The sequence below is a fragment of the Sminthopsis crassicaudata genome, chromosome 5, assembly GCF_048593235.1.
Source record: "Sminthopsis crassicaudata isolate SCR6 chromosome 5, ASM4859323v1, whole genome shotgun sequence".
In the NCBI taxonomy this organism is placed as follows: domain Eukaryota; kingdom Metazoa; phylum Chordata; class Mammalia; order Dasyuromorphia; family Dasyuridae; genus Sminthopsis; species Sminthopsis crassicaudata.
In genome coordinates, this window is record NC_133621.1 from 148,132,644 (window position 1) to 148,158,276 (window position 25,633).

The 25,633-nt window shown below is 31.5% G+C and overlaps 1 protein-coding gene across 5 annotated transcripts in view; it reads right to left on the minus strand.

Annotated features, from left to right (window-relative positions):
- Positions 1-25,633, minus strand: part of MAGI2 (membrane associated guanylate kinase, WW and PDZ domain containing 2) — a 1,692,369-nt gene that overhangs the window by 539,560 nt on the left and 1,127,176 nt on the right. For all 5 annotated transcript variants that reach the window (XM_074268482.1, XM_074268481.1, XM_074268480.1 and 2 more), the window contains exon 6: positions 13,308-13,387. In XM_074268482.1, coding sequence (XP_074124583.1) covers positions 13,308-13,387 — 80 coding nt within the window. The remainder of the gene's footprint in view (positions 1-13,307; positions 13,388-25,633) is intronic.

Below are 25,633 nucleotides of genomic sequence, written 5' to 3' on the forward strand. Positions count from 1 at the left end.
TACTTCCTGTGAAGCAGAATATAGGAAAGAAGAGGATGCTAAGCTCCTGAGATCAATCAGGAAAAAGAAATGCAAGCCTTTGGTATAGGAAATAAAGGAAGGAGCCTTCTATACTGCTTCATCTCAAAAGAAATCAGAGCCATGCATAAACCCAAACATTCTCATTTTCAGGTTAGAATGTGTTAATTGATACTTTGGATTTTTTTTTTATACATCTGCCAAAGAAAGCTCAATTTCTGGATATATAGCACTAGACAGCAGACAAAACAACAGTTGTTAGCCAGAGTAGCCATATGCAAAATCTGTTAAGATTTTCTTTTCTTTTTAAATTTGCTTTTATAGTGATTTTAAAATTAAAGGGTAGGTAGGTGGTGCAAATTCATCTTCCTGAGTTCAAATCTAGAATTAGATACTAACTAGCTGTATGACCCTGGGCAAGTCACTTAACCCTGTTTGCCTCAGTTTATTTATGTGTAAAATGAGCTGGAAAAGGAAATGCCAGACTACTTCAGTATCTTTGTTAAGAAAATCTCAAATGAATTTAAAAAGAGTCAGACTCAACTGAAAAAATTGTACAGTAATGACAACACAAAATTTAAAAAGTACATAAATATAAAATACTGGAATAAGATACACTTAATGTTTTGTTTATTGGATTGGCATGCTATTTCACTGCTGAAAAGGATGTGAATATGGAAAAGTTGCTTTTGAAAACCATATGGAATTAGAGGAAATAACAGTGATCTGGTTTTTAGTTATATATAAAGTTAGTGATAATACAGAAGGATCTAGTTGTTCAAAAAATCATAGCAGCACTATTTGTATGAGGGCCAAAGAATAGTTAGAGGCAAACTATGTATCCAGTGATTGAAGAATTACAGAATATATTCTGGTACATTCATCCAATAGAGTAATACTGCATCATTAAGAATGATGAATTTGAATAATTTAACAAAGTGGGAAGAAATGTAAAATAATAGAATAAGAAAAGAAAATTCCAAAGAACAATGTGTATTCAAACAACTATGAAAATAGATAAAATATTAAAAGGCACAAAATTTAGGTCAAAATAATGATGAAGTTGCTATAATTTTACTAAAGTTAAAATATTTGATCTTTCTATAATTTTAACAGAAAGTTAACTTTAAAACTTGGGTGGAATGTTCTGTCAAATTCAGTCCTTTTTGTTCTTTTTCTTAGGTAGTTTTAGGTAGTTGACTTGAGTTTTAGTTTGTATTCTGTGTTCAATTTTGCCAATTAAAAATAAAATAAGTTCACAAAATTTTATGTACCCTAAAAGGCATTTATCTTGATATAAAGTAATAAGAGAAAGAAAGGTAAGGGGAAAAGTGAGGGAGGAAATTAGGAGGGAGAGAAGGAGAAAGCAAGGAAAAGGGAAAAGATGGAAAATGAAGGGAGTGAAGAAAGAGGGGATAAGAAAGAAGGAAGAAATGAAAGAAATGACTTTGCATTTTCTCTGCAGTGAATAACTGCAGTCTTTGGACAATTAACAAAATATGATTTTTGTCCTTCAGCTAAGTTCAGAAAAATTTAAGTGGATTCTCAACTCTATAAACTAAATTAATATTCAACCTCTAATAAGCAGGGAATGATTAGTACATTGAAACAATTCAATAGTAGTCAAACTGGTTACAGGTATAATATAGTAGAAAAAGTATTGAACAGGGAGAGGTCAGGAAACCTGATTTATAGTCCCCTCTCTGCTATAAAGCAATCATGTAATTCCAAGAAAGTCATATTTAACTTCTTTAGATATCATTTCCTTCATCTGTAAAAGGAAAGGCTTGAGCTAGAAGATCCTTCAGATCTCTCTCAAATCTAATATTCCCAATATGATACAAAGGGGAAGAACTCACAACTGATATTTTGAATGAATTTTTCTCTTTTCTATTCATGTTCTTAACATCCTGTGGACATTATCTAAGACGTTATCCTCCCCCACTCTAACACTAGAGTTTCAACTTGAATCTCACATCTTCTCACTAATTTTTTACTTGATAATCCCCACACTGGCAATTATAATTTTTGTGATTTTGTATTTAGTGACTTTTCCATTTCATAACTTTTGCTTTAAGTCACATGGAATTAGATCTACCAGGTCATTCATTTGAACCATGTCCTTTCTGGCAACTCTTGTGATTTCTGAAAAAAGGAAATTTAAATAGTATCATTTAGCTCAACTCTGGAAATAAACAGTGACCCACATGCCAAGGACTTAATAGAAACTAGAACAACATTACTATGAATCAGAAATGTGAACCAAATAGGGAAAAAAAAAAAGAATGTATGCTTTAGGTAGAAAGAAAAAAGGAAGTGACCAGAGATAGTTGTTTGAATTTATAATGTTAGGAGCAAGAGAAGGAAATAGGGATAAAAGGTAAAAGGTTGGTATTTATTAATGTTAATGCAAGAGTTGGGATAGAAATAGATTTATCTGACGGTCTAATGCCTTCTAAAATCTATTTCAGGGATAAATTAACTTATTATTTGGAAACAATGTTACAACCAAAACAACATCATTAAATTCACATCTTTCAATAAATTCTGTTTATTGAATCTCTGAATCTCTGAAATTGGAATGAGTTCAAAATGTACATGCACAAGTCTGAGGTTCATTTTTCTGGATAATCATTTCAGTATGGCCAATACAAGAGGACATTATCTAAAAAGAAAAGCAAGAACTAAAGAATCCTTAATGAAAGAACCAACTTCATAATCTTTTTTGAGAAAGGTCTAATATAGATGTTCTGTGAATAACTTGAGTGTATTCAAATGTATTCAAATTCTTTATACCCTGTAAGGATATACAATTTTTAGTGGCAGACCAAAAACTGTTTAACGAAATTGTATGCCCAGCCAACATCACCCTAATGGGGATGCTTTTTATCTCAATCCAGAATATTGATCCTTTTGGATTTAAAGTAAAACATGTATAACAAAATTACAGCATAAAATTACATTTTGGAAACACTATAATGCTCCTTTGTGAATGAAACTTCATGTCTATCTTCCTTTGGATGGGGGAAATCAACTAAGGAGGAGAGAAGAAAGAACAAGAGAAAATATTCACAACAGGATGTGTGGTGGAGTGGGAATGTTAGTGATATTGTGAGAATAAATTCCCCAAAGTTTTCTTTGCTAAGGAAATGTTTATTTATTTATTTATTTATTTTTGTTATTGTTGTTCAGTTTGATTTTCTTTTTACCCCATTTGGCACTTTCTTGGTAAAGATATTGGAGTGATTTGCCATTTCCTTCTCTGGGTCATTTTCCTTCTCTGGGTCTAGTGGCAGGATTGGGGTACAGGGAATCACTTGGAGCTCCCCTGCAACCCCTTTGGATTCGGTGCAAGGATACAAAGTTAAATGAGGTCTAGAGGCAGGGAGAGTCCCCTGCAAATGAATTTACAGGCTCTAAAACCTAGATTGATTAAAAGAGGTTTATTGTAGGGTTTGAAAGTAAGGTTAAAGTCTAGTTAGTAAAAGGCATTAGAGAGAGGAAGAAATACGCCAGAAGTGATGGGACAGAGAGTTGGTTGCTGGCATCTTTCAACTTTCCACCAAGAGATGATTTCAGCTTGGCTCTTTTATCTGCTTGAAGGGTCATGTGGGTGGAGCCCAGATTGATTCCTTGATAGCCAGAACCCACCAGGTGGGGGTTAGGCTACCTGAGCAGCTCTGAAAACCCAAGCCAGCTCAGATCCCGTGGGGGCTGGGTACAGCCCAAACTGGCTCAGATACAGATCTTTCCCCTTGAAACACAAAAGGGTGATTTGGACCAGATCTTGTAAATCAAAGGTCAGTCCCAAAGGAAGTTGAAGATCAGAAAAGGAATCTTAAAGGGGCTATCATCCCCATCAACAGCTGCACTGATAAAGATGAGTCTCTTTTCACTATACCATTTAATTGCATATTTTCCAGGTTATCAGACCTAAATATATAGTATCACAGAATTATTTGAATCAGAAGACAACACTTTTGAATCAATAGGACAATTCCTTAGTCATCAAGAACATTCAAGGCCAGTGCAATAGGCTATAATGTTAATAAGAATTAAAGAGCCATAATCTATATGTCGCAGAGCAGCAAAAAGAAGTAAATGAACAGGTTTTTAATAAAGAAAAATTTCTCTGAAGGACTGCAGTTCCACTTTGAAACAGCCTAAACATTTAATAAGTTTCAGGCAAATTCTCCCATCCTTAAGGGAGTACTGTATTTCTAAGAATGGCAGGTACCATGTGCACTGGCTGATACTAGAGTATGGTAAAAGCAATACCATTCCACTTAATAGCATGTTATAAACTCAATGGAATGGAGAGAGAGAATTCAAGCATCCTGACTGGCTAATGTACTGAGCATGAATTCTCAAGATGCACAATAATGGAAAATGCATCACCCATAAACATATGCTGATGTTTTTTGGTTTTTGTTTCTACTTGTGGTAGCTGCAGAAGCAGCTATTGGAAGGAAAGATTCACTAGAAATCAGTTTCAGTTTTCTCCAAATCACTGGACTCTTGGGAATTAATAAATACAGCATAGTCTAATGCAAGGTATCTCAGACTTAGAGTATGGAGGGAGAGATTTATGTCTCAACTCTGTTATTAAGGTTATATAACTTGGGACAAAATACTTAAATCTTTGTATATCTCAGTGTTTCCCACTGTTAACATGATATACAATTATTTGTATCCTATATTACTGAGTTGTAAAAATAAAAATGAATATATATTAAAGTTGTTTGGAAATGAAAAGCACAGCAATAATTCTCATTGGTTCAGTAAAACTGATCTCTACAGAAAACTGACAAAATTTCTTATGTTTTCTGACTAATTTTATATCACCTGCCAAAAATATCTGGAGTTATATGGTATAGTGGAGAATAAGAAATAAAGAAAGAAGAAAGAAAGAAAGAAAAAGAGAGAGAAGAAAATTATTGAAAAAACTTAAAGTAGAGGTAATTTTGTAAAATATATTGTGAGATGAACATTAAATGGTATATAAGAAGAATTTCCCTTTGAATTTTTAAATTCTATAGTCATTAATTGTTGTCATTTTAAAACTATTCCTTCTTTCATCTTCAATCTGACATGATCTGTATTCTTGTCTCTTTATTTACATTTACTGCCATTATCATCTTTAAATTTTCTTTTCTTTTTTTGTCTGTCAGCCTTCCTTGGCAAATGCATCCACTTTCATGAATTACCATCATTATTATGTAGATGACTTTCAAATACCTATCTTGGACCCTGACCTCAATCTAGAGGTGAATTTGAATACTGAAACTTGGATGTTACCTTATTACTTTAATTTGAATATATTGAACTTATTATCTTGTCATCTCCAAAATGGCCTTTATTCCTATCATCCCTAGAGAATCATCCTTGTTAGAGCCACCAAAAACTATTACTTTTTCCTTTTTTAATGTTTCCTCTAGTCATTCTAGCATTACCCAACTGAAGTCTAGGGAGAAATTTCTTAGCTTTTATCTCTGCATCTAGAATTACTAACTTCCACTTGCTATATAATCCTACTTTTTTTTTTTAATCCCTTACAGTGCTAAGTATATGGTAGACACTTAGTATTTTCATCTGACAGATTGTACCTAGCTTATTCCTTATACCAAAAATATTCTTTGTTCCAAACTTGATAAAATAAAATCCTATGAATTGCTATCAATGACTACTCAGAAAATAACAGAAATCTGCCTTTCTGGTTTATTGTCTAATATTTCTCAACACAAAGTCTTTGTTCCATCCATTCATTGACCTCAATATTCATATTCCTGACTCCATGCTTTTTCTCTCTGGCATATTACATGAGAAGGGTAGGTTAAATTCACTCTGAGCTTCCCTTTCTATCTATAATCTAACATCTTATCAAGTCAGAGTAGATATGTAATATATCATTGTACCCTTTACTGATCTTGGCACACTGTTAATGTATAACAGGAATTCAATATTTGTACAAATAAATAATTAATCAGTATGAAGTGTTTACTGACAGAATAACATCTTATCCAAAATCTGGAAATTATTTTGTACCAGAAATAGAATAGAAGTTTATTCTTTGGCTAGTTGCACAGTGAGAATACTCTACTGCAAAGACGAATAAAAAGTAGTCTATGTTAGGATTGAGAAATATGCAGAGAATTTCAAAAGGAAAAAAAAAAGTAATTAGAGTAGAAGAAAGTATGGAATAAAATTTTGAAAAATAACAAGTAAAGATTCTCAACATTTTTGGGGAAAATATTTCCTGAATATGAAGTGTTATCATTTGGTTTAAGTAGTCAAAACTCTGAAAGAATATTATATTGATATCCCTTTTTTCCTAGCTAATAGTTGCTTTGAGAAATCTAATTAATTCAAATTTCACAAAGATACTTAGACTGAGATTAGAGTAAACAGCTGCCTTAAATCAATTTGAACACTTTTTCTAATAATATGGCTTTTGTCTCTAAATACCAAGTGGCATTGTTCTGCCCTATGAACTAACAGCCACCCAAAAAAGCAATGTTTGCCTTTTTTTTTTTAATAAAGGAACATTTTTAAGCTTCAGAGCTTCCCACAAAAAGCACATAAAAATCACAAGCAATTGGAAATATAATTCCCTGAAAACATGAGTTTATAATGGTAACAATGACATATCCTTAACTAGAGCAGCAAGAATAACATCATTTAACACATATTATAACAGACACTTTGGGATGCTTAGGTTAGGCATCAATCATGCACTGGATTATGTCATAAAGACCTCACTTTTTCTTTCCTAATCAGTAAAAGAAGTTGTTTGTTTTTTGTTTTTGCTGTCAGCAATGTTTGTTTTGTGATACAGAATCTTTGCTTCTACTAGCAAACTTTAGAACAGGCAGTGAAATCAGAAAGGACCAAATTAGAAGAATAATGGAACTGGGTATTTTTTTCCAAAATTCTATGTGATACTAACTTTTGAATATTACTAATTTTTGATTGAGGGTCCACAAATGCTTTCACCATGAAAAGTTTCAATTTTTTTTTAAATATAAGAAATATTAAGATTATAGTTTTAATTGTACATAGCTTTGTAGATTCTATCTGGCTGGGAAATATTTAAATTCGATTGCACCATCCATTAATATGGACTTATAACTGATGGCAAAAGGAATCATAGCAGATATTTCAAAGACTTTAAATTAAGAAATGTGGGTCCTCATTAGCCTTGAATTTTGGGGCCAGTCCTTTAACCTTGATGCTATTCTTGTCATTTAAAATAACTAAAGATAATATAAAATACTTGGGAATCTATCTGCCAAGACAAAATCAGAAACTATATGAACATACTTACAAAATACTTTCCATATAAATAAAATCAGATCAAATCAATGGGAAGAATATCAAGTGCTCATGCATAGGCCAATATAACAACAACAACAATAATAATAATAATATATAACATAACACTCATTCTATAAAACAAGTATGATTATAATCCTTTTATATATAAGCAGAGACTCAGAGTTGTTAAGCCACTTGAGTGGATGACTCATATAGCTAACAGAGGCATCAGAGGCAGTGTTTGAACTCAAGATGTAGAATTAATATGTACTCTCCAGGTACGGTACTTTCTCCAACATAAGGACTAGATGGAACTTAAGCCAAACCATAGATAGAATTATGAAGATACTGTGTATCATAAAAAGTAAAAATACTGAGAAAATGGGGGAAAATCAAACTTTTTAATGCATTGTATAGCTTTAAATATTTTATTAGTTTACAAACATTAAAATAGGTTGTGTGATATGGTTTACTAATAAAAGAACAGTAACTAATTTATTTAAAAAATACAAAGAACTAGGGGAAAAAGGAGAAACTGTAGAATAACCATATGATTTATCCTTCATCCCCCAACTCCCAGTTTTTGGACTCTGTCCTTCAAAAAAGATATTTTACTTCAAATATTTTTACCATTTTTTTCAGCATTCAAATGTTTATCTATTCTACCAAAAATGTTTATCAGTTCTACCAAAAATTCTGTTACAGGGGGCAACTAGATGGCTCAGTGGATATAGCATCAGCTCTGAAATCAAGAGAACCTGAGTTCAAATCCAGCCTCAGTCAATTACCACTTATTAGCTGTGTGGCCTGAGCAAGTCACTTAACTTCTATTCACTTACTCAAAAAAATTGTCTTAAGAAAGAATAGGGGATGTTTTTTCACTGTGCATGGAAAAATGAGTCCAATGACCTCTTGACCTCTTGAAACTATAAAAAAGCAAATGTCTAGTACAGTGATGGGGAACACCCAGCCCATGGCTGAATAAGGCCTATGAAATTATTTGATCTGGCTCTGCCATGGCAACCACAGACGGTGATGAGATGAAAGCCTGGTAGAACTTCCCAATGCTTGAGTTTTAAGTTGATAATGTTGTATGGGCTGCAAATGTTAGAAATATTCAAATAGCTTTTGGCAAAAAAAAAAAAAAAAAAAAAAAAAAAAAAAAAAAAAAAGGTTTTCCCACCCCTTGTCTAGTGAAAAACCACAAATAAAAGGAGATAGAAATATTGTATGGAAATTTTCAAATAAAAATAAATATATAGTGAAAGAGAAAGAAAGAAGAAAAGTGAGTGATGAAGACAGGGAGGGAGAACAATCGATCTCAAAGGAACAGAGGCATAAATAAGACAAACTATTCTTTAATACAAAAGTGATTAATATTGACTTTTGAGCTAATAATATGAAAATTTACTAAGGAAATTATATTCTTAAATGTATTTGAATTTCTGTGACTATAAATTATTTTGCTGTCTCTGAATATTCATCAGTTGGAAGTAGGAAATAAACGTGAAAGAGTTAAGTCATCAGGATGAATCCTGCCAAATAGTAGAAAATCTAGGTTGGGGAAAAAAATGAAACCTCTATAATATGAGTTATCCATATGGTGATCATCAAGAATTGCTTAACTCAGGAATTTCTTTCCTGTTACCAGGATGCTTACAAATTATTTTGCCATATTAACCAAACCAATATGAAAACTGAAAAAATAATCATAAATTAACTCTTATTTGTAAATTATCAATTATAATCAATTGAATATAAATGAATGTGGATTCTTGAGAGTACTTTTTATAACTAAACATTTGTGACTTATCTTCTTCTATTTATTTTTTCTAATGGGAAAATTTCAAGGTACTTCGTTCACAATGCCACTTTACCAAGCTTAAAAGATTAGAAAGAAGCTATTTAAATGTGAAATTACATTGGCCATATTTAATCTTCTTGAGAAATTAGGATTGCTAATATGTAAGAAGACTTAAATAAGAAACTAGACCATAACCACTCCTCAAGGGAAAAAAATAATGTTAGTCCATGAACCACAGAACTAATTTCTAATGTAGTTTTATTATTAGCAGAGCAAGTTCAACATAGTTCAAATTCTAGTAGATTCCCTTACCAAGGCATTTTATAAAGATTTATTCTAAAGCTATCTTACTACTCTATACTGTCTAAAAAGAGAAATTTAATTGAAAAAATTAAGCTATTTATCCATTAAGTTAACTGTCAATTTCATAGAATTAACTTAGGAGACCAGAACTTAATTAAGGATATGATAAAAGGCATGTCCCAATCAAAATGCTTTTGAAAAAAACAAAAATCACGAAAAAATTTCTACTTATCTATTATCAATTATGCCCTAATTAACATATGTCTTAGAAAGAGAAATGGAAGATTTTAGCAATATCAATAAAACTGAACTAGAATGAGAAATTTTTGTCAAATTTCAGAATGCAAAATTTCACAGATGGAATAGAATGGAAAGTCTTGTTCTATGTGGATTTTAAGACAGAGGTTAGCCTTGCAATATTTTTAGTCTGTTGACTATTTGTAGAACTGTGCAAAGAAGTTGATTGTTCAGTTGGCCCAGGAATGATTTTGACACTGGAAGATCTCAGAATAGAGCAAATAAAAAGTAAAATTAAAATGTAGATTTCTCATGAGAATGAAGACATAATGTGGTTTTGTCAGCCAGATTCATCTTACGAAGTAGTTTTGAAAAATAGTGGCACTTACTTGAAACAACCATCACACAAATATGCTAACAATCAGGGCCTAGCATGTACATGTAGATACTCAGAAGACCAAATACTTTTGCCAGTTCCATTTTAAAAATAGGTTTCTTAGGCCAAAAAAGTACAGATACAAAATGACACAACATAATATTCTAGTACTTTTAAAATTTAGTATTTCAAGTAGTAGGTTGTACATGGTTTTACAGAGCTATATTTGTGTGGCTATTTCTATACAAAGGACAGTCTATCTACTTTTTAATAATATGTACTTTTGCACTTTTTTTGCAATAATGACAATTGTGTCACATTGAGCCATTATTGCTTCCCTCCCCAAAAGATTATTATATTAACTCTATTTGTAGCCATAAAAGAATATTTGCCCTCAACTCTATTCCCCATAAAGTCGACAAGTTTATACATTGTCAGTTGATTCCTCCTTTCTTATTTACTATATCTTCCTAGCCTGAATTTTATACACACACATTTTTATTTTTGGAGGCAATTGGTTAAGTGACTTGCCCAGAGTCATACACATTAGTAATTGTCTAAGGTTGTACTTAAACCCAGGTTCTCAGCACTCCCTCTATTAGATATTTGCAAAATTGTTCTCTCTCTCTCTCTCTCTCTCTCTCTCTCTCTCTCTCTCTCTCTCTGTATATATATATATATATATATATATATATATATATATATATATATATATACTGTTTCTTATTATATATATATATATATGTATATATATATATATAGGGGTCTTGTGAAAACCTAATGCTTATGATATTTCTCCTTCTAAAATATTAAATATTACTATTTTATATATTCTTATATAAATACATATATTCTTATATGTGATACTATATATACTTGTACATTTTCGTTTTTGTTGTTCAGTCTTTCAATCATGTCCAACTTTTTATGACAGATTTTCTTGATAAAGATACTGGAGTACTTTGCAATTTCTTCTTCAGATCATTTTACAGATGAGAAACTGAGGCAAACAAGGTTAAGTTACTTGCCTAAAGTCACACATCTAGTGTCTGAAGCAAGATTTGAACTCATGAAATGAGTCTTCCCCACTTCAGGCCTGTCAGTCTACCAACTACCAACCCAGAAACTTACATACAATGTCTATCTCTATATATACAGCTATCTATATATAACCTGTAACAATTTTAGGCATGGAAAAATGCTGAATTTCCTACGTTTTGTTCCCAGATACATCTTATTCCTCCTTTTCCCAGAATTATTCCATAATCTCTAATCCAAATGACCAGAGAGTGACAGAATTGGAACCTGACCTTATGCATTCTGATTCTGAGTACAACTACCTTTCTATTATATACATGAATTCTTATTCTAAGTACAATTACCTTTCTATTATATCACAAAGCTTCTCAATCTCATTCCAATTATGTTTAACAGAATGTCAACTATCTTTAGTTGATTTTTTAAGCAAATATTTTACAATCCAAAGTGGTTTGCTTTATGGAAAAATGAAAGAAAACAATAATCAAAATGGAAACAATGAAGAGAATTAGTTTACATTCTAAAGTATTTAGTTACATTTTTATGATATGGTACATAGGTTGCTGATATCAAGTATCTACTCACTTAAGGAGAAGACAAGTATACACATTGAAAAATTAGGAACCATCTATTAAAAAGTGTCAAATATATCTGTTCTTCATGCCTTTCCCCAGATTTTTCATCAAGTTTAACCTCTAGAGCTTTGAAATATGAGATGAATAACTCAAAAAAAAAAAGAAAAATCAATAAACTACATTTAAGAAGTTTGACGTCAATGGGCCATAAAATAATTTAATTAGTTTTATAAGGATAAACTAATAATTACTAACAATGATCAAGCAACTCATATACAACAGTTGAAGTAACTTAAATTCATATATCATTACAAGTAACACAATTATATCCAATTATATTACCCAAACTTAATCAGTCTTAAAAGTCCAGAATGTCAAGTAGCCAAATCATGTGATTAGGAAATAAATCCAAACCAACTCTTATGTAAATAAGTGCATACATACATATATATATATATATATATATATATATGTATATATATATATATATATATATATATATATACATATATATATATATATATATATATATATATTTATCTATAGACCCATACCATGTCTTCATTCCTTTATAGTCCTAGCATTGTACAAACTGAGTACAATATGAGGATTAAGAACAATTCATGTAAATTCTCAGAAAGTCAGAACTACTTCTAAAATTAAACAGTTTCTTACAATTTGGAATTCTTTAAAAACAGAGACATTCTCCTAAGTATGAAATGACCCCATAACAAACAAGTGATCCAGTATTTTGAATAATTACAAATATCATCAGTGCTACTGTCTTTTATCTATACAAAATAGAATTGGCTGATCAAATAAACAAAGCCTACATTCATCAATTACTCAAGATTGATGAAAAGTATCATTAGATCAACAAAACAGTTGCTTTTTAATAAGAGCAATTCCAATACACTGATAAACTTTTGGAAATACAATAAAATACACATACATTTTTTCTGAATTTGGATTTAATCAAAAATATTCACTTAAAATATTTAATTTAGAAAGAAATCAAGTTGATAGTTGAAAAAGTAATATCTATCATATTGCTATAGCTACAAGTGTAATATTGTTTTTTGAGAAAAAAGATTTATTTCAAATATTTCCTATCTTCTCTTTAATCATTTTTTTTGGTTATAATTCCAAAAGTTTGGCCTTGGATTATTATTGACTAGTATTTTCTCACATATCAGTTATCAATTAAACATTTTTAAAGACACAACCATTACTATTGCTGGCTCTTAAACTACTAGTAGGTAAAGTACTATACCTTTAAGAATAAATCAAATCCTATTCATAATCCAAACACATGCTGGTTCTTCACACACACCATATCTCATTCCGATTCAAAGATCAGAGTCCCCAGAGAGACATACTGCAAACAAAAGTCCTTCGTGGTAGGTGGGGAAGTCGGTCCAGGAGTCAAACACAACCAACAGTGAGCACCCGGGTGTGATATTCAGCACAGTATCATCAGAGAGAAAAAGCCCAACCACATGGCATCATTGAAATGCCGAGTTTCTCATCTATCTCCCAACAGTAACTACAGGATCTCCCTCCTGAGGTAAAGTGTTCTTTTAATAATGACAAAAATTCAAAAATTCACTCTAGAAACAGCAGAAAAAACTTAATAACCTACCATTTTCTTTGCACTCTTCTGGAGGTTTAGCCTTTTTCGCAAGTCGTGGATCCAGCCATGATGTTGTCTTTGTGTTATGGCTGAAAAGAAAAGAGATCACTCTGAACAGACACATACTAAAAGGAATCAAGTTTATTCCTTTAAAAAAAAAAAAAAAAAGGTTAGTCCAAAAAAATTGCAATCGATACACTTAATTTGCTTACTGGTTCTAAGTAGCCCTGAAGGAGGTGTAAGAGTAATTGTGCAAGGCAGCTGTAAATTTGGCAACCTCAGCTCCCTGTCCTCAAAGCAGCTATTTTTATTAAAATCAACTAGAATGTTGCCAAGTTAACCTCATTGAAAATGCAGAACTCATCCAGAGCAAAAGGAATTTATTACAAATACTGGGTTCTCCAGTTGGAAGCGCACAGTTCGCATGCTCTGATACTGTTTTCTGAGTTTTGCAAATGAATTATTTTAATCACAAACCTGATCTTTTCATAAATACTTGTTTGTTACCCTTTAACAGCAGTGCTGGCAAAAGCATAGCAAAAGTGATGTAAATTAGAGTGTGTTCTTGTGAATTCGTCTCTCTCTCACAATGATTAATAGCAATTTCATTAACCAACCTTTAGCTATTTTTCTTCTAAATATTTTTTAAAACCAGTCACTAGGATAAGTAAGAGATATTTCATTTGAATGGAAATTATTTTATTGGTTATTCCTAGAAGATAGCTCTCAGGAATTAATAATGCAATAACTTATAAATTTGTAGAACTTACTTTTAGGAATGTATTCTACCAATTAAAAATGTTAGCAAAAATGCTCAGAGCTTCTAATTGGAATTAAAATATCTTCATTTCAAGTATAACTTCTCTGAAAGTAACTGTACATTTTCATTCAAAGATAAAACATAAATCAAATACTCATAAAGTTGCAATGGTTTGCCACTTGTGTTTGTTTTATGATGATTTTATCCCTTTGCATAAGCAGAGAATGGAGTCTTTGTGAGATGCAAACTTGGGCAAGTCTCATAATTTCTGGGGCCTCAGTTTCCTTATCAAAAAAATAAGGATATTGTACTAAATGCCCTCCAACATCTCTAACACTGTTAAATATTCCAGGACCACCAACAGGTCTACAACGGATTCTTAATTGGTTGTTCCCTATGGTTCTTTCAACTTCCAACACACACATTTCAAAAACATCAATAGTAGCTCATAAAGAAAAAAAAGTTGTAGATCCATATTTTAATTAAGGACTTTGTAGACTATAGCTTTAAGGCCAAATCCCACCTGTTACCTGGTTTTTGTATGACTTATGAACTTTAGAAGGGTTTTATAGCATAGTTTTTCAATCCTCATATCTAGCTGGTGGGGTAGAGAAAAGACCCTCAATACTTAAAAGCTGATGGTAGTCTACAGGGCAGAAAAATCTCATTCCTCCTGCAAAAGCTATAAATAAACTTGTCATTATCGAGACCTGGAGACCATGTCTATTCCTAATGGAATTTTCCCTTCTGGTATCAAAACCATTGTTCAAAAATGAGGTCATGCACTAGAGTAGGAATTAGTCTGTTTTTGAATCCTGGCTCTGGTACTCATTGGTGACTTTGGGCATGCCATTTCATCCCCTTGAGTTTTTCTTTCATGATATGTAGAATAAAAGCTTTATATTAAATGATGTCAAAAGTCTTTTATTATTTTAACTGGAGATACAAAGTTCTCTTTTATGGAATTATACAAGCAGAGATTAGATGACCACTTGCCAAAGATGTTACAGAAGTAGTTGATAGTCAAATCAAATCAATCATTATTTGTTGTCAAGTATTAGTAGTTAGTATCTACTATGTTCCACAGGATGACATCTTTTTTTTCCTAGTAAATTTATTTATTTTTAATACACCTTGCTTTATGAATTATGTTGGGAGAGAAATATCAGAGCAAATGGGGAAAAAAAGCCATAGAAGATATAAAAACAAAACAAAACAAAACAAAAAAAACAGAAGAAAGAAGTTAGCATGTGTTGATTTTCATTCAGTCTCCTTAGTTCTTTTTCTGGATGTAGATGGCATTTTTTGTCCAAAGTATATTGGGATTACTTTTGATCACTGATCTACAGAGAAAAACCAATTCTTTCATAGTTGGTCCTCACATTATTGCTTTTATTGTGTATAATGTATTCCACATCATCAGTTCATGTAAATCTTTCCAAGCCTTTCTAAAAGCAGCTTGTTCATTATTTTTATAGAAAAAATGATATTCTATTACCTTCACATACCACAGCTTATTGAGCCATTCCCCACATGATGGGCATCTACTCATTTTCCAATTCTTTGCTATCATAAAAAGAGCTGCTGCAAACATTTTTGCACATGTGGATTCTTTTCTCTCCTTTATGATTTACCTGAGAAATGAGTGTGGACCACAACATAGCATTTTCACTGTTCTGTTATTCTGTTATTGTTTCACTGTTCTGTTATTCTGTTATTGTTTGCTAGCATTTTTGTTTTCCTTCTCAGTTTTTTTTTTCTTTCTTTCTAGATCTGATTTTTTCCTGTGCAGTGAGATAACATATAAATATGTACACATATATTGGATTTAACATATACTTTAACATATTCAATATGTATTGGACTACCTGCTATCTAGGGGAGAGGGTGAGGGGGGGAAGAGGAGAAAAGTTAGAACAGAAGGTATTGCAAGGGTCATTGTCAAAAAGTAACCTATGCATATGTTTTGTAAATACAAAGCTATAATAAAAAATAAAATAAAATGACTATAGATAAAATTAAAAAAAAAAAAAAAGATTTGCCTGAGATATAGACCAAGTAATGACAATGCTGGGTCAAAGGGTATGCACAGTTTTATATCCTTGGCATAGTTTCAGATTGCTCTCCAGAATAGTTGGATCATTTCAAAACTCCATCATCAATGTATTACTGTTCCCAGTTTTCCTACATGCACACCACCTTTTTATTCTTTTTTCTTTCAGCTTAGTCGAAGGTGAGGTTAGAGAGAGAGGTATGAGGTGTACCTCAGAATTGTTTTAATTTGCCTTTCTTTAATCAATGGTGATTTAGAGCATTTTTTCCATATCGATGATTTTAATTTCATCAACTGAAAATTATCTGTTCATGTCCTTTGACCATTTATCAATTGGAGAATGACTTGAATTCTTCTAAATTTGACATAGTTATATATTTTAGAAATGATATTTTTAACAGAAATACTGTCTGTAAAGATTTTCCCAGCTATGTTCTTCTCCTTTAATCTTGTCTCTTTTATTTTTTGTGCAAACCCTTTTTAATTTAATGTAATTAAAGTTGTTTTCATATCCTTTTATTCCTTGGTCATAAATTCCTTTCTTCTCCAAAGATGTGATAGGTAAATTATCACTTGCTCTCCTAATTTGTTTATGGTATCATCATTTATGTCCAATTTATGTACCCATTTTGATTTTAATTTGGTATGGGGTGTAAGATCTTTGCTGAGTTCTGAGATATTATTTTCCAGTTTTCCCAGCAATTTTTATCAAATAGTGACTTCTTTTTCCAGAAGCTTATTTGGGGATTTATCAAATATTAGATTGCTATAGGCCTTGATTATTGTGTCTTGTTTTTCTAAATTATTTCATTGACCCATCACTCTATTTCTTAATCAGTACTAAATGGTTTTGATGACTGCTGCTTTGTAATATAGTTTTAGGTCTGGTATTGATAAGCCAACATACTTAGTATTTTTTTTTATTAATTCTCTTGACATTCTTGACCTTTTGTTCTTTCAAATGAATGCAATTTTTTGTTTTTTTCTATTTCTATAAAATAAGTTTTTGACAGTTTTATTGGCATGGCACTGAACAAGTAAGCCAATTTAGGCAGAATTGTCATTTTTATTATATTAGGTTCAGCCTAGCCATGAACAGTCAATATTTTCCCAATTGTTTATATCTGACTTTATTTGTGTAAAAAGTGTTTTGTAATGTGTTCATATAGTTGTTGAGTTTGTCTTGGCAGATAGACTCCCCAAGTATTTTATTTTGTATATAGTAATTTTAAATGGAATTTCTCTTTCTATCTCTTGTTGATTATATTACTTTGTCAGTAATATATAAAAAGGCTAATACTTTGTGTGGGCTTATTTTGTATATAGAATGATATCTCAATAGGTTTTGCAGGGTAAAATAAAAGGAAAAACTCAAAATTTTTAGCAGGACATGTTATTCACCATTCCTGGAGAAGACCTTCTTTTTTCTTACCAATAAGTTGGGTGGCAAGAGTTACATTTTGGACATTTTCCTTCACCTTATAGAAGACAAGCGATAGATTGCTCAAAAAGGGCTTCTCACAACTTTTTGAAATTGTCCTAATGAAGATTGAATCAGTCTAAATAGCAACAACACAAAAGAAAATACCTCGAATGTTTTCCCTAGCCAACAAATTAAAAACAAAACAAAACAATTATTAAGCATACACACACACACACACACACACACATTTGTGTGTGTGTGTGAGAGAGAGAGAGAGAGAGAGAGAGAGAGAGAGAGAAAGAGAGAGAGAGAGAGAGAGAGAAAGAGAGAGAGAGAGAGAGAGAGAGAGAGAGAGAGAGAGAGAGAGAGAGAGAGAGAGAGAGAGAGAGAGAGACTGAGACTTTGCCAGGAATATAAAGTCAGTAAGTCAGTCAATGAACATTTATTGCTTGCTATGAGCTGTGCTGGAAAAAAAAAAGGCAAAGGACAAAAATGAAACAGTCCCTGTTCTCAACAATTTTACAGTCTATCATAATATTATAATCTGTATTTACTTATTTATTTTAAAAAATGGTATGGAGAGACACTTACATTCCAATCTAATCTAACTCTGAAATATAGTTTATGGAATAAAACAGTCTTTTATGCTGAAGGGAAAAAAAACAAAAAACAAAAACCAAGACACAAGTTTAAAATACCAGTCCAAACTGAACTTCATTGCCTGTCCTGATATAAATAGCTAGATGGCTTCTTTTTCTCATCTACTTCATTATTCTGGGCATAACTACTGTTAGAAACAAAATACCTATAAAAATGGAGTATAGAGATTCAATTAGTCCACAAGTCCCTTAACAAGGGAGAAGGACATAATTTTTCCCCCTTTCCATCTATATTAGCTTTTCCTCTCTTCTTTCCCCTCTCTTCACTGGAAAGAATCTTTTAACTTTCTCAGAGAAATGTAAACACGTTCACAGTTCAATATTAATAGACTATTACTGAGCCACCACAGAGTGTCAAATTAACATTTTTGCATGGCACCTTTATTGTGACAAAATATTGGACACTTTACTATTGAACTGTGAATTTCTAGTTTTTGCGAGTTTGTATGAGATATTTAATCTTAGTGATTTTTTGGTATGAACTATAATTAGTAATCTGTCAATTTAATAGTGTGACAGATTAAGACAGCACAAATTTCTTCAGATGTTCTTCTGAAACATTTCTGAAAGAAATTTAGGGAGCAATTGCTACCTATAGTAATTGTCTTAAGCAATTCTTAGAAACATACAACACCATTTCTCAATTGTGACTCTCACCACCCTTGTAATTTGCATGTTCCTGCAAGATGCTACACAAAGGAGATATTTATAATGTGGTTGGGATACAGTAGAATTAGTTTGTCTTTATCTTCTTTTAAAACAACTACAACTACCACCTTTTAGCAATGTAACAACTCTGTTTAAAAAAGTCTATATTAAAATGTAGGCAGGGAGCAATGTGTAGAATTTGATCAATTTGGGTAGAGCACATTGTCCTCCCTCCTTTTGGGAAGGGACAGATTTCTTCCATTTGCATTACTAGTATATATACCCAGATGGATGACATAAATTTTCCACAACTAACCAAGTTGCGTAGGATGTTTATAAGTGACAGGAAAATAAGATGCTAAGGTTATAATCTTGTATTCCTATTTCAGCTCTCAAAGCAGCAATAAAAACACAATTTCTATGGACTGAATATACTAAGTAGCTATTTTCTTATTCCAGGTGGGAAATGGAAGAACACTTTCAAGAATTTTCTAACATAATTAGCAGCAATGATTCCATAATAAAGCTTGTAAGGGTTTACAAAATTATATATAAGGTAGTTTCAGGGGAGAGAATATGATCTAGTAGAAAGAGCCCAGATACCCAGTGGATACAGGGTCAAGGAATATACATATATTTAAAAAGAAGAAATTCAAACTGTCAACAATGAAATAATAGTAAAATATTGAAATTATGAACAAGAGGATCAACAATGAAAAGAATTGAGCTTTAATACATCAAACGCAGTAAATCAGCAGAAAAGTAAAAGGTTGGAAAAGTTAATATTAGAGGATCTAGGGGAAGATAGCATATTAATATATTGATGGGAGAGTTGTAGATTGTTTCTAACCAATAAGAAAAATGATTTAGAGTTATTCAAGAAAAATCAATGACACATATATAACTTTTGACCCAGTAATCCCACTCCCAAGGCAAACACTGCAAGGAGATCAATAACAGAAAAGAAAGTTCAATATATACTAAAATTTCAAAGCAGTTCTTTAAGTTAGCAAAGACCTTCTTGTAACAAAGTAGGTACCCATTGAACAGTGAATACCTGAAGCAATTGCCATATGTAAATAATGTGGAATATGCTACAGAATGAGAAAAAGAAAACAATGGAAGAACCTATGTGGGAAAAAAAACCTAACATATGAGAAGGCTCATATGTAATTATGTCTAATAAAGCAGGTTGAGAAAAAATATTCAAAATGACTACAAAAATTTAAAAGAAACCAGTGCTTAAAGACAGCTCCTGATTAATTGTAATGTACAATTTTGAAGTCAGAAAGAAAATGATGAATATATTTCTCATTTCTTGGTAAATAGGTGGATAACAGCAAGCTTGGAGAAGGACTTTCTATGCTGTTAAAGCCAATCACGTTCATAGTTATTTTTACCTATTTTCTTTGTTACAAGGAAAGGATCTTATAGCTGTCTGTAAGGTATTCTGAAAAAAGGTTGAAAACATTTATGTGTTGAGCAGGTATACTCAACTTTCCTTCATAATTCAGTTTTTTTTTTAAATTTTATTTTCTCTAAATCTTTAACATTCATTTAAAAACTTTGATTTCCAGATTCTGTCCTTTTCATCCCTCCCTATCCCTTCTATTGGGAATACAAGCAATTCAATATAGATTTTAGATGTGTAGTTATACAAAACATGCCAATAATAGTCATATTGTGAAAGAAAATATAGATGAAAAGAAAAACCATCAAAAATAAAATTTAAAACATATGCTTTAATCTGCATCCAGACACCATCAGTTTTTTCTCTGAGTATGGATAGAATTCTTCATCATAAGTCTATCAGTATTGTCTTGGATTATTGTATTGCGAGAATAGTTATGCCATTCACAGCTGATCATTTTACATTATTATTGTTGCTTTACACAGTACATTTCACTTTGCCTCAGTTCACGGAAGTCTTTCCAGGTTTTTGTAGAGCATTCTGCTCATCATTTCTTATAGCATAATAGTATTCTATCATAATCATATACTACAATTTATTCATCCATTTTCCAACTGATGGGCATCCCCCAATTTCCAATTCTTTGCCCCCCAAAAAGAAGTGTTATAAATATTTTTTGTCCATATAGATCCTTTTCTTTTAAAAAAAAAATCTCTTCTGGGATATAGACCTGTAATGGTATAGTAAAGGGTATGCTTGGTTTTAAAGTCCTTTGGACATAGTTCCAAATTGCACTACAAAATGGTTGAATCAGTCATTCCATCAACAATATATTAATATCTCGTTTTCCCACATCCCTTTCACAAAAAAAAATTGTCAACTTCTTTTTCTGTCCTATTAGCCAAATTAATGGGTATATAACTACTATTTGATAGTAGTTCAGAATTATTTTAATTTGCATTTCTCCAATCAATAGTAAAAGTATTTTTCACATAGCTATAAGTAGCTTGATTAGTTTATCTGAAAACTATCTTTATTTTCTTATCATTTGTGGAAAGGGTTCTTATTTTTATATTAAGTCATTTCTCTATATGTTTGAGAAAGGAGGCCTTTATCAGAGGAATTGCTTCAAATTTTCCCGTCAATTACTCCTGGTAAGCATATTTTCCCCGTTTATTCTATTCTCTCTCTTGCTTCGTCCCTTTTCAAATATTGTGCTTCTGACTACCAATCTGCCCTCTCTGCTATCATCCTCCTTTCCCTTTTCTTATCCCCTTATCCCTCTTATTCTCCTACTATTCTATCAGGTAAGATAGAATTCTATATCCAATTGAACGTCTGTGTTATTCCCTCTTTGAGTCAATTCTGCTGAGAATAAGGTTCACCCACTCTCTTATCTCTCCCACTTCCCCATGATGGTAAAAACTTTTTCTTGTCTTTTTTATGTGTGAATAGTTTATACCATTTTATATCTCACTTTCCCTTTATCTCAGTATATTCCTTCCTTACAACTTAATTTATTTTTTATATATATTCCCTGAATATTCAACTAACATCTGTCCTCTCTGTCTACATATACTCTATCTGTCCTAATAATGAGAAAGTTTTTTATGAGTTACAAGTATCATCTTCCCCATATACGAATATAACCAGTTTAACCTTATTAAGTGCCTTCTGATTTTCCTTTTATGTTTACCTTTTTATACTTTTAGAGTAATATTTGAAAGTCAATGTTCTATATCTATTTAGTATTTTCATGAAAAAGTCCTTTATTTCATTCAATATCCATTTCCCCCTGATATTACAATCAGATTTCTTGAGTAGGTATCTCTTGATTGTAATTTTAGCTCTAGAACATCTTATTCCAAATCCTCCAATACTTCAATGTAATAGCTGTTATCTTATATAAGCTAATTTATATAATCTTATTAATCCTGCCTTTGCCTCCATGGTACTTGAATTGTTTCTTTTTTGGCTGCTTGCAATATTTTCTACTGTACCTAAAAGCTCAAAATTTGTCTATAATATTCTTGGAAGTTTTCATTTGGGGATCTCTTTTAGGAAGTAATAGGTGGATTCTTTTAATTTCTATTTTACCCTCTGGTTATAGAATATCATGCAGTTTTCTTGACAATTTCTTTTATTTATTTGTTTGTTTTTTAAATTTATTTTATTATAGCTTTTTATTTACAAGATATATGCATGGGTAATTTTTCAGCATTGACCCTTGCAAAACCTTCTGTTCCAACTTTTTCCCTCCTTCCCCTCACCCCCTCATCTAGAGATGGCAGGTAAAAGCAATACATATTAAATATGTTAAAGTATATATTAAACACAATACATATACATACACACATATCTATACAGTTATTTTGCTGCGCAAGAAACATCGGACTTAGAAATAAGATAAAAATAATCTGAGAAGGAAAGCAAAAATGTAAATGGGCAAAAACAGAAGGAGTGGAAATGCTATTTTGTAGTCTCTGACAATTTCTTGAAAAATGATGTCTTTCCTTTTCTTGGTATGGCTTTCAGGAAGTTAAATAATTCTTAAGTTATCTCTTCTGGATCTAGTTTCCAGGTCAGTGAGATAGTTCACATGGCCTATATTTCTTCATTCTTTTGGTTTTATTTTATTGTTCCTTGATTTCTTAGAAAGTTATTAGCTCCAATTTTCTCAGTTCTCATTTTTAAGTAATTGTTTTCTTCAGTTAGCTTTTGTATTTTGTATTTTTCCATTTGTCCAATTCTACTTTTAAAGTAGTTGCTTTCTTCAGTGGCTTTTCTTCTCATTTGGCCAATTCTACTTTTTTAAAGGAGTTTTTATTTTCCTTCAGTGAATTTTTGTACCTCACTTTCCATTTAGTCAATTTAGCTTTTTAAGGTGATATTTTCTTCATTATTTTTTTGTGTATGTTACTCCTTTACCAAGATGTTGACTTGGTTTTTATGATTTTCTCACATCATTTTCATTTCTCTTCCCATTTCCTTCTATTTCTTTTACTTTTTAAAAAGTCTTTTTGAAGTCTTTCATGGCTTGAGAAAATTTCATATTTTTTCTTGGAAGTTTTGGATGTAGAAACTTTGACTTAGTTATCTTCTGAGTGTGTGTTTTGATATTGTCATCATAATAACTTTCTATGGTAAGGATCTTTTTCTGTGTTCTGGTTTGTTAGTGATCACACTCTTTTCTGCCCTGGAACTGTGAGGGAGCATCCCTGAATCACTGAGGCTGCAATCTCTCATGTGCTAGGGCTTTCCACTCTGGGGCCACTAGCCAGGATTGTGTTCTAGGATCTGAATATGGGAAAAGCAACAAAGTCCTACCTCAGTGCTAACAAAGAGACTCCTGTAATCTCCTTATGATTAGTGGATACACCCTCTTACTGTCTATGGGATGAGAGCTCTGGCAGATGCTACTGCTGACTGAGTGCCTCATAAAACCTGCCCCCATTTGCTGGAGCTAAGGTTATGCAGGCCTACACTGGACTGATTGTGCTCCATTCTCACCTTGGTGAGACAAACCATCCTACCAATCCTCTAAATTTTCTTGGGCTAGAAAATTATTCCACTCCATCTGTTTTTGCGGGTTTTGATGTGACAGAATTTATTGAGTCATTATTTAAAGGTATTTGGAGGGGTTTGGGGGAGAGCTTAGGTGAGCCTCTGCTTTTATTCCACCATCTTGACACTGTCCCTCCAATTGAGGTTTTTCAAATAAGAATTCCATGTCTTTATCCTGCTTTTATTTGGTCATATTTTTGTTAAATATTATACATATTACCAAATATGTTTGTTACACTATTTGTATCAACAAAAATTTTATAACACAAAACCATATAAAATGTAACAACTTGATAATTGTAATTTCACATAAAAATGCTAAATTAAACTCATGCATATATAAAGTTGAAAAATATATATATATATTCACAAGCTTTCATTATGTAGTCATATAAATGAAAAACCATATGAAAATAAAATTCACTTTAGAGAATTATTTTATCCTGATAAATTAGCTCCATGGTTAAATTATTTTCAAACCATAAAGATGCTTTATTAAAATTGTTGAAATATTTTGTTTGATATAAAGGCTAAGAAAATCAGATTGATTTTCAGGCATAAACCTTTTTTCTTTCCTTTTCTGTATTCCTTTTAATGAACACAAAATAATACATTGTTTCCATTACTGAAGAAATACTTGTAAATGATTTAATCCACTGCACATTTGTTAATGAGAGTGTACCTTTCTTAATTTAACAAAAATTCATTATAATATACTAAGATGAAAAATATCAGTGCTAGGTACTAATAAAACACACAATATATGTACATATACATTTGCAGAAATATGTTTACGTGTAAGCATATTTTACATAAATACATATATGGGGAGGGAAGAAAGGAGGGAAAGAGACAGAGAGACAAAAAGAGAGATAGATCCAGTGAGAAATTGGGAAAATAGACAGAGGCACAGTGAAAATTATGAGGTCTAATTTAAACCAAATTATTTTGAGAATATACATAGGTAAACTGGAAGGAAGAATAGATACAGATATATATGTGCATATGTGTATATCTAGACAGACTGAAATGACCTTTTGTATTTGGGTTCCACTCTAATAAGATTAGATTTATGAAGATGGATAATTCAAAAGTTATAAGAAAAATATCTGAAAACATTTGTTTTTTAACACTCAGTTCTCTTACACTGTAGGCAAATTAAGTAAATAGCATGTTAAAAACCTTATAAAAATAAATTGAAATAATATTGGACTCAAAAGCATTATAATAAACTATTTGCACATGGGAAACACAAGTTTTTTCAGAATTTATTACATCATTAATTCATACATTTTCTCAAAAGTTTTATGTGTTTTGAAATCTCTTTTAACATTATATTTGGAGCTTAGAGACTAATAGTAAGACGGACATTTTTTCTGCCTTTATTTTAATAATCATAAAATGGTAGATATTGATTAGACTTTAAATTACTGGAATTATAACCCTTGGGTAATTATTTTATATATGCAAGAATACAAATTCTTAACCAGATGAAGCAATGATTTTCAAACAATACCATTTTTTGTCCCTTCTAATTTATATAGCTACCTAAAGATAGAGAGATCAATTATATGTGAACAATCAATAGCTAATAATAAAGGTTTTTTGTAAACTTGTACACAATTTGTTTGCCCAAATACTTTCAAGTTATATTTGCTATTACCTTTACTAATATATGTGTATTTATGTATGTATGTACATATGTGTGTAGTTTAAAATTCATCAATATGAAGACCTCCTAGTATGTGAACTCCTTCCACAAATGTATAACTTCCTTGGCAGTTTCCTGTCATAGAGTCTTGCTCATTAAATTGAAA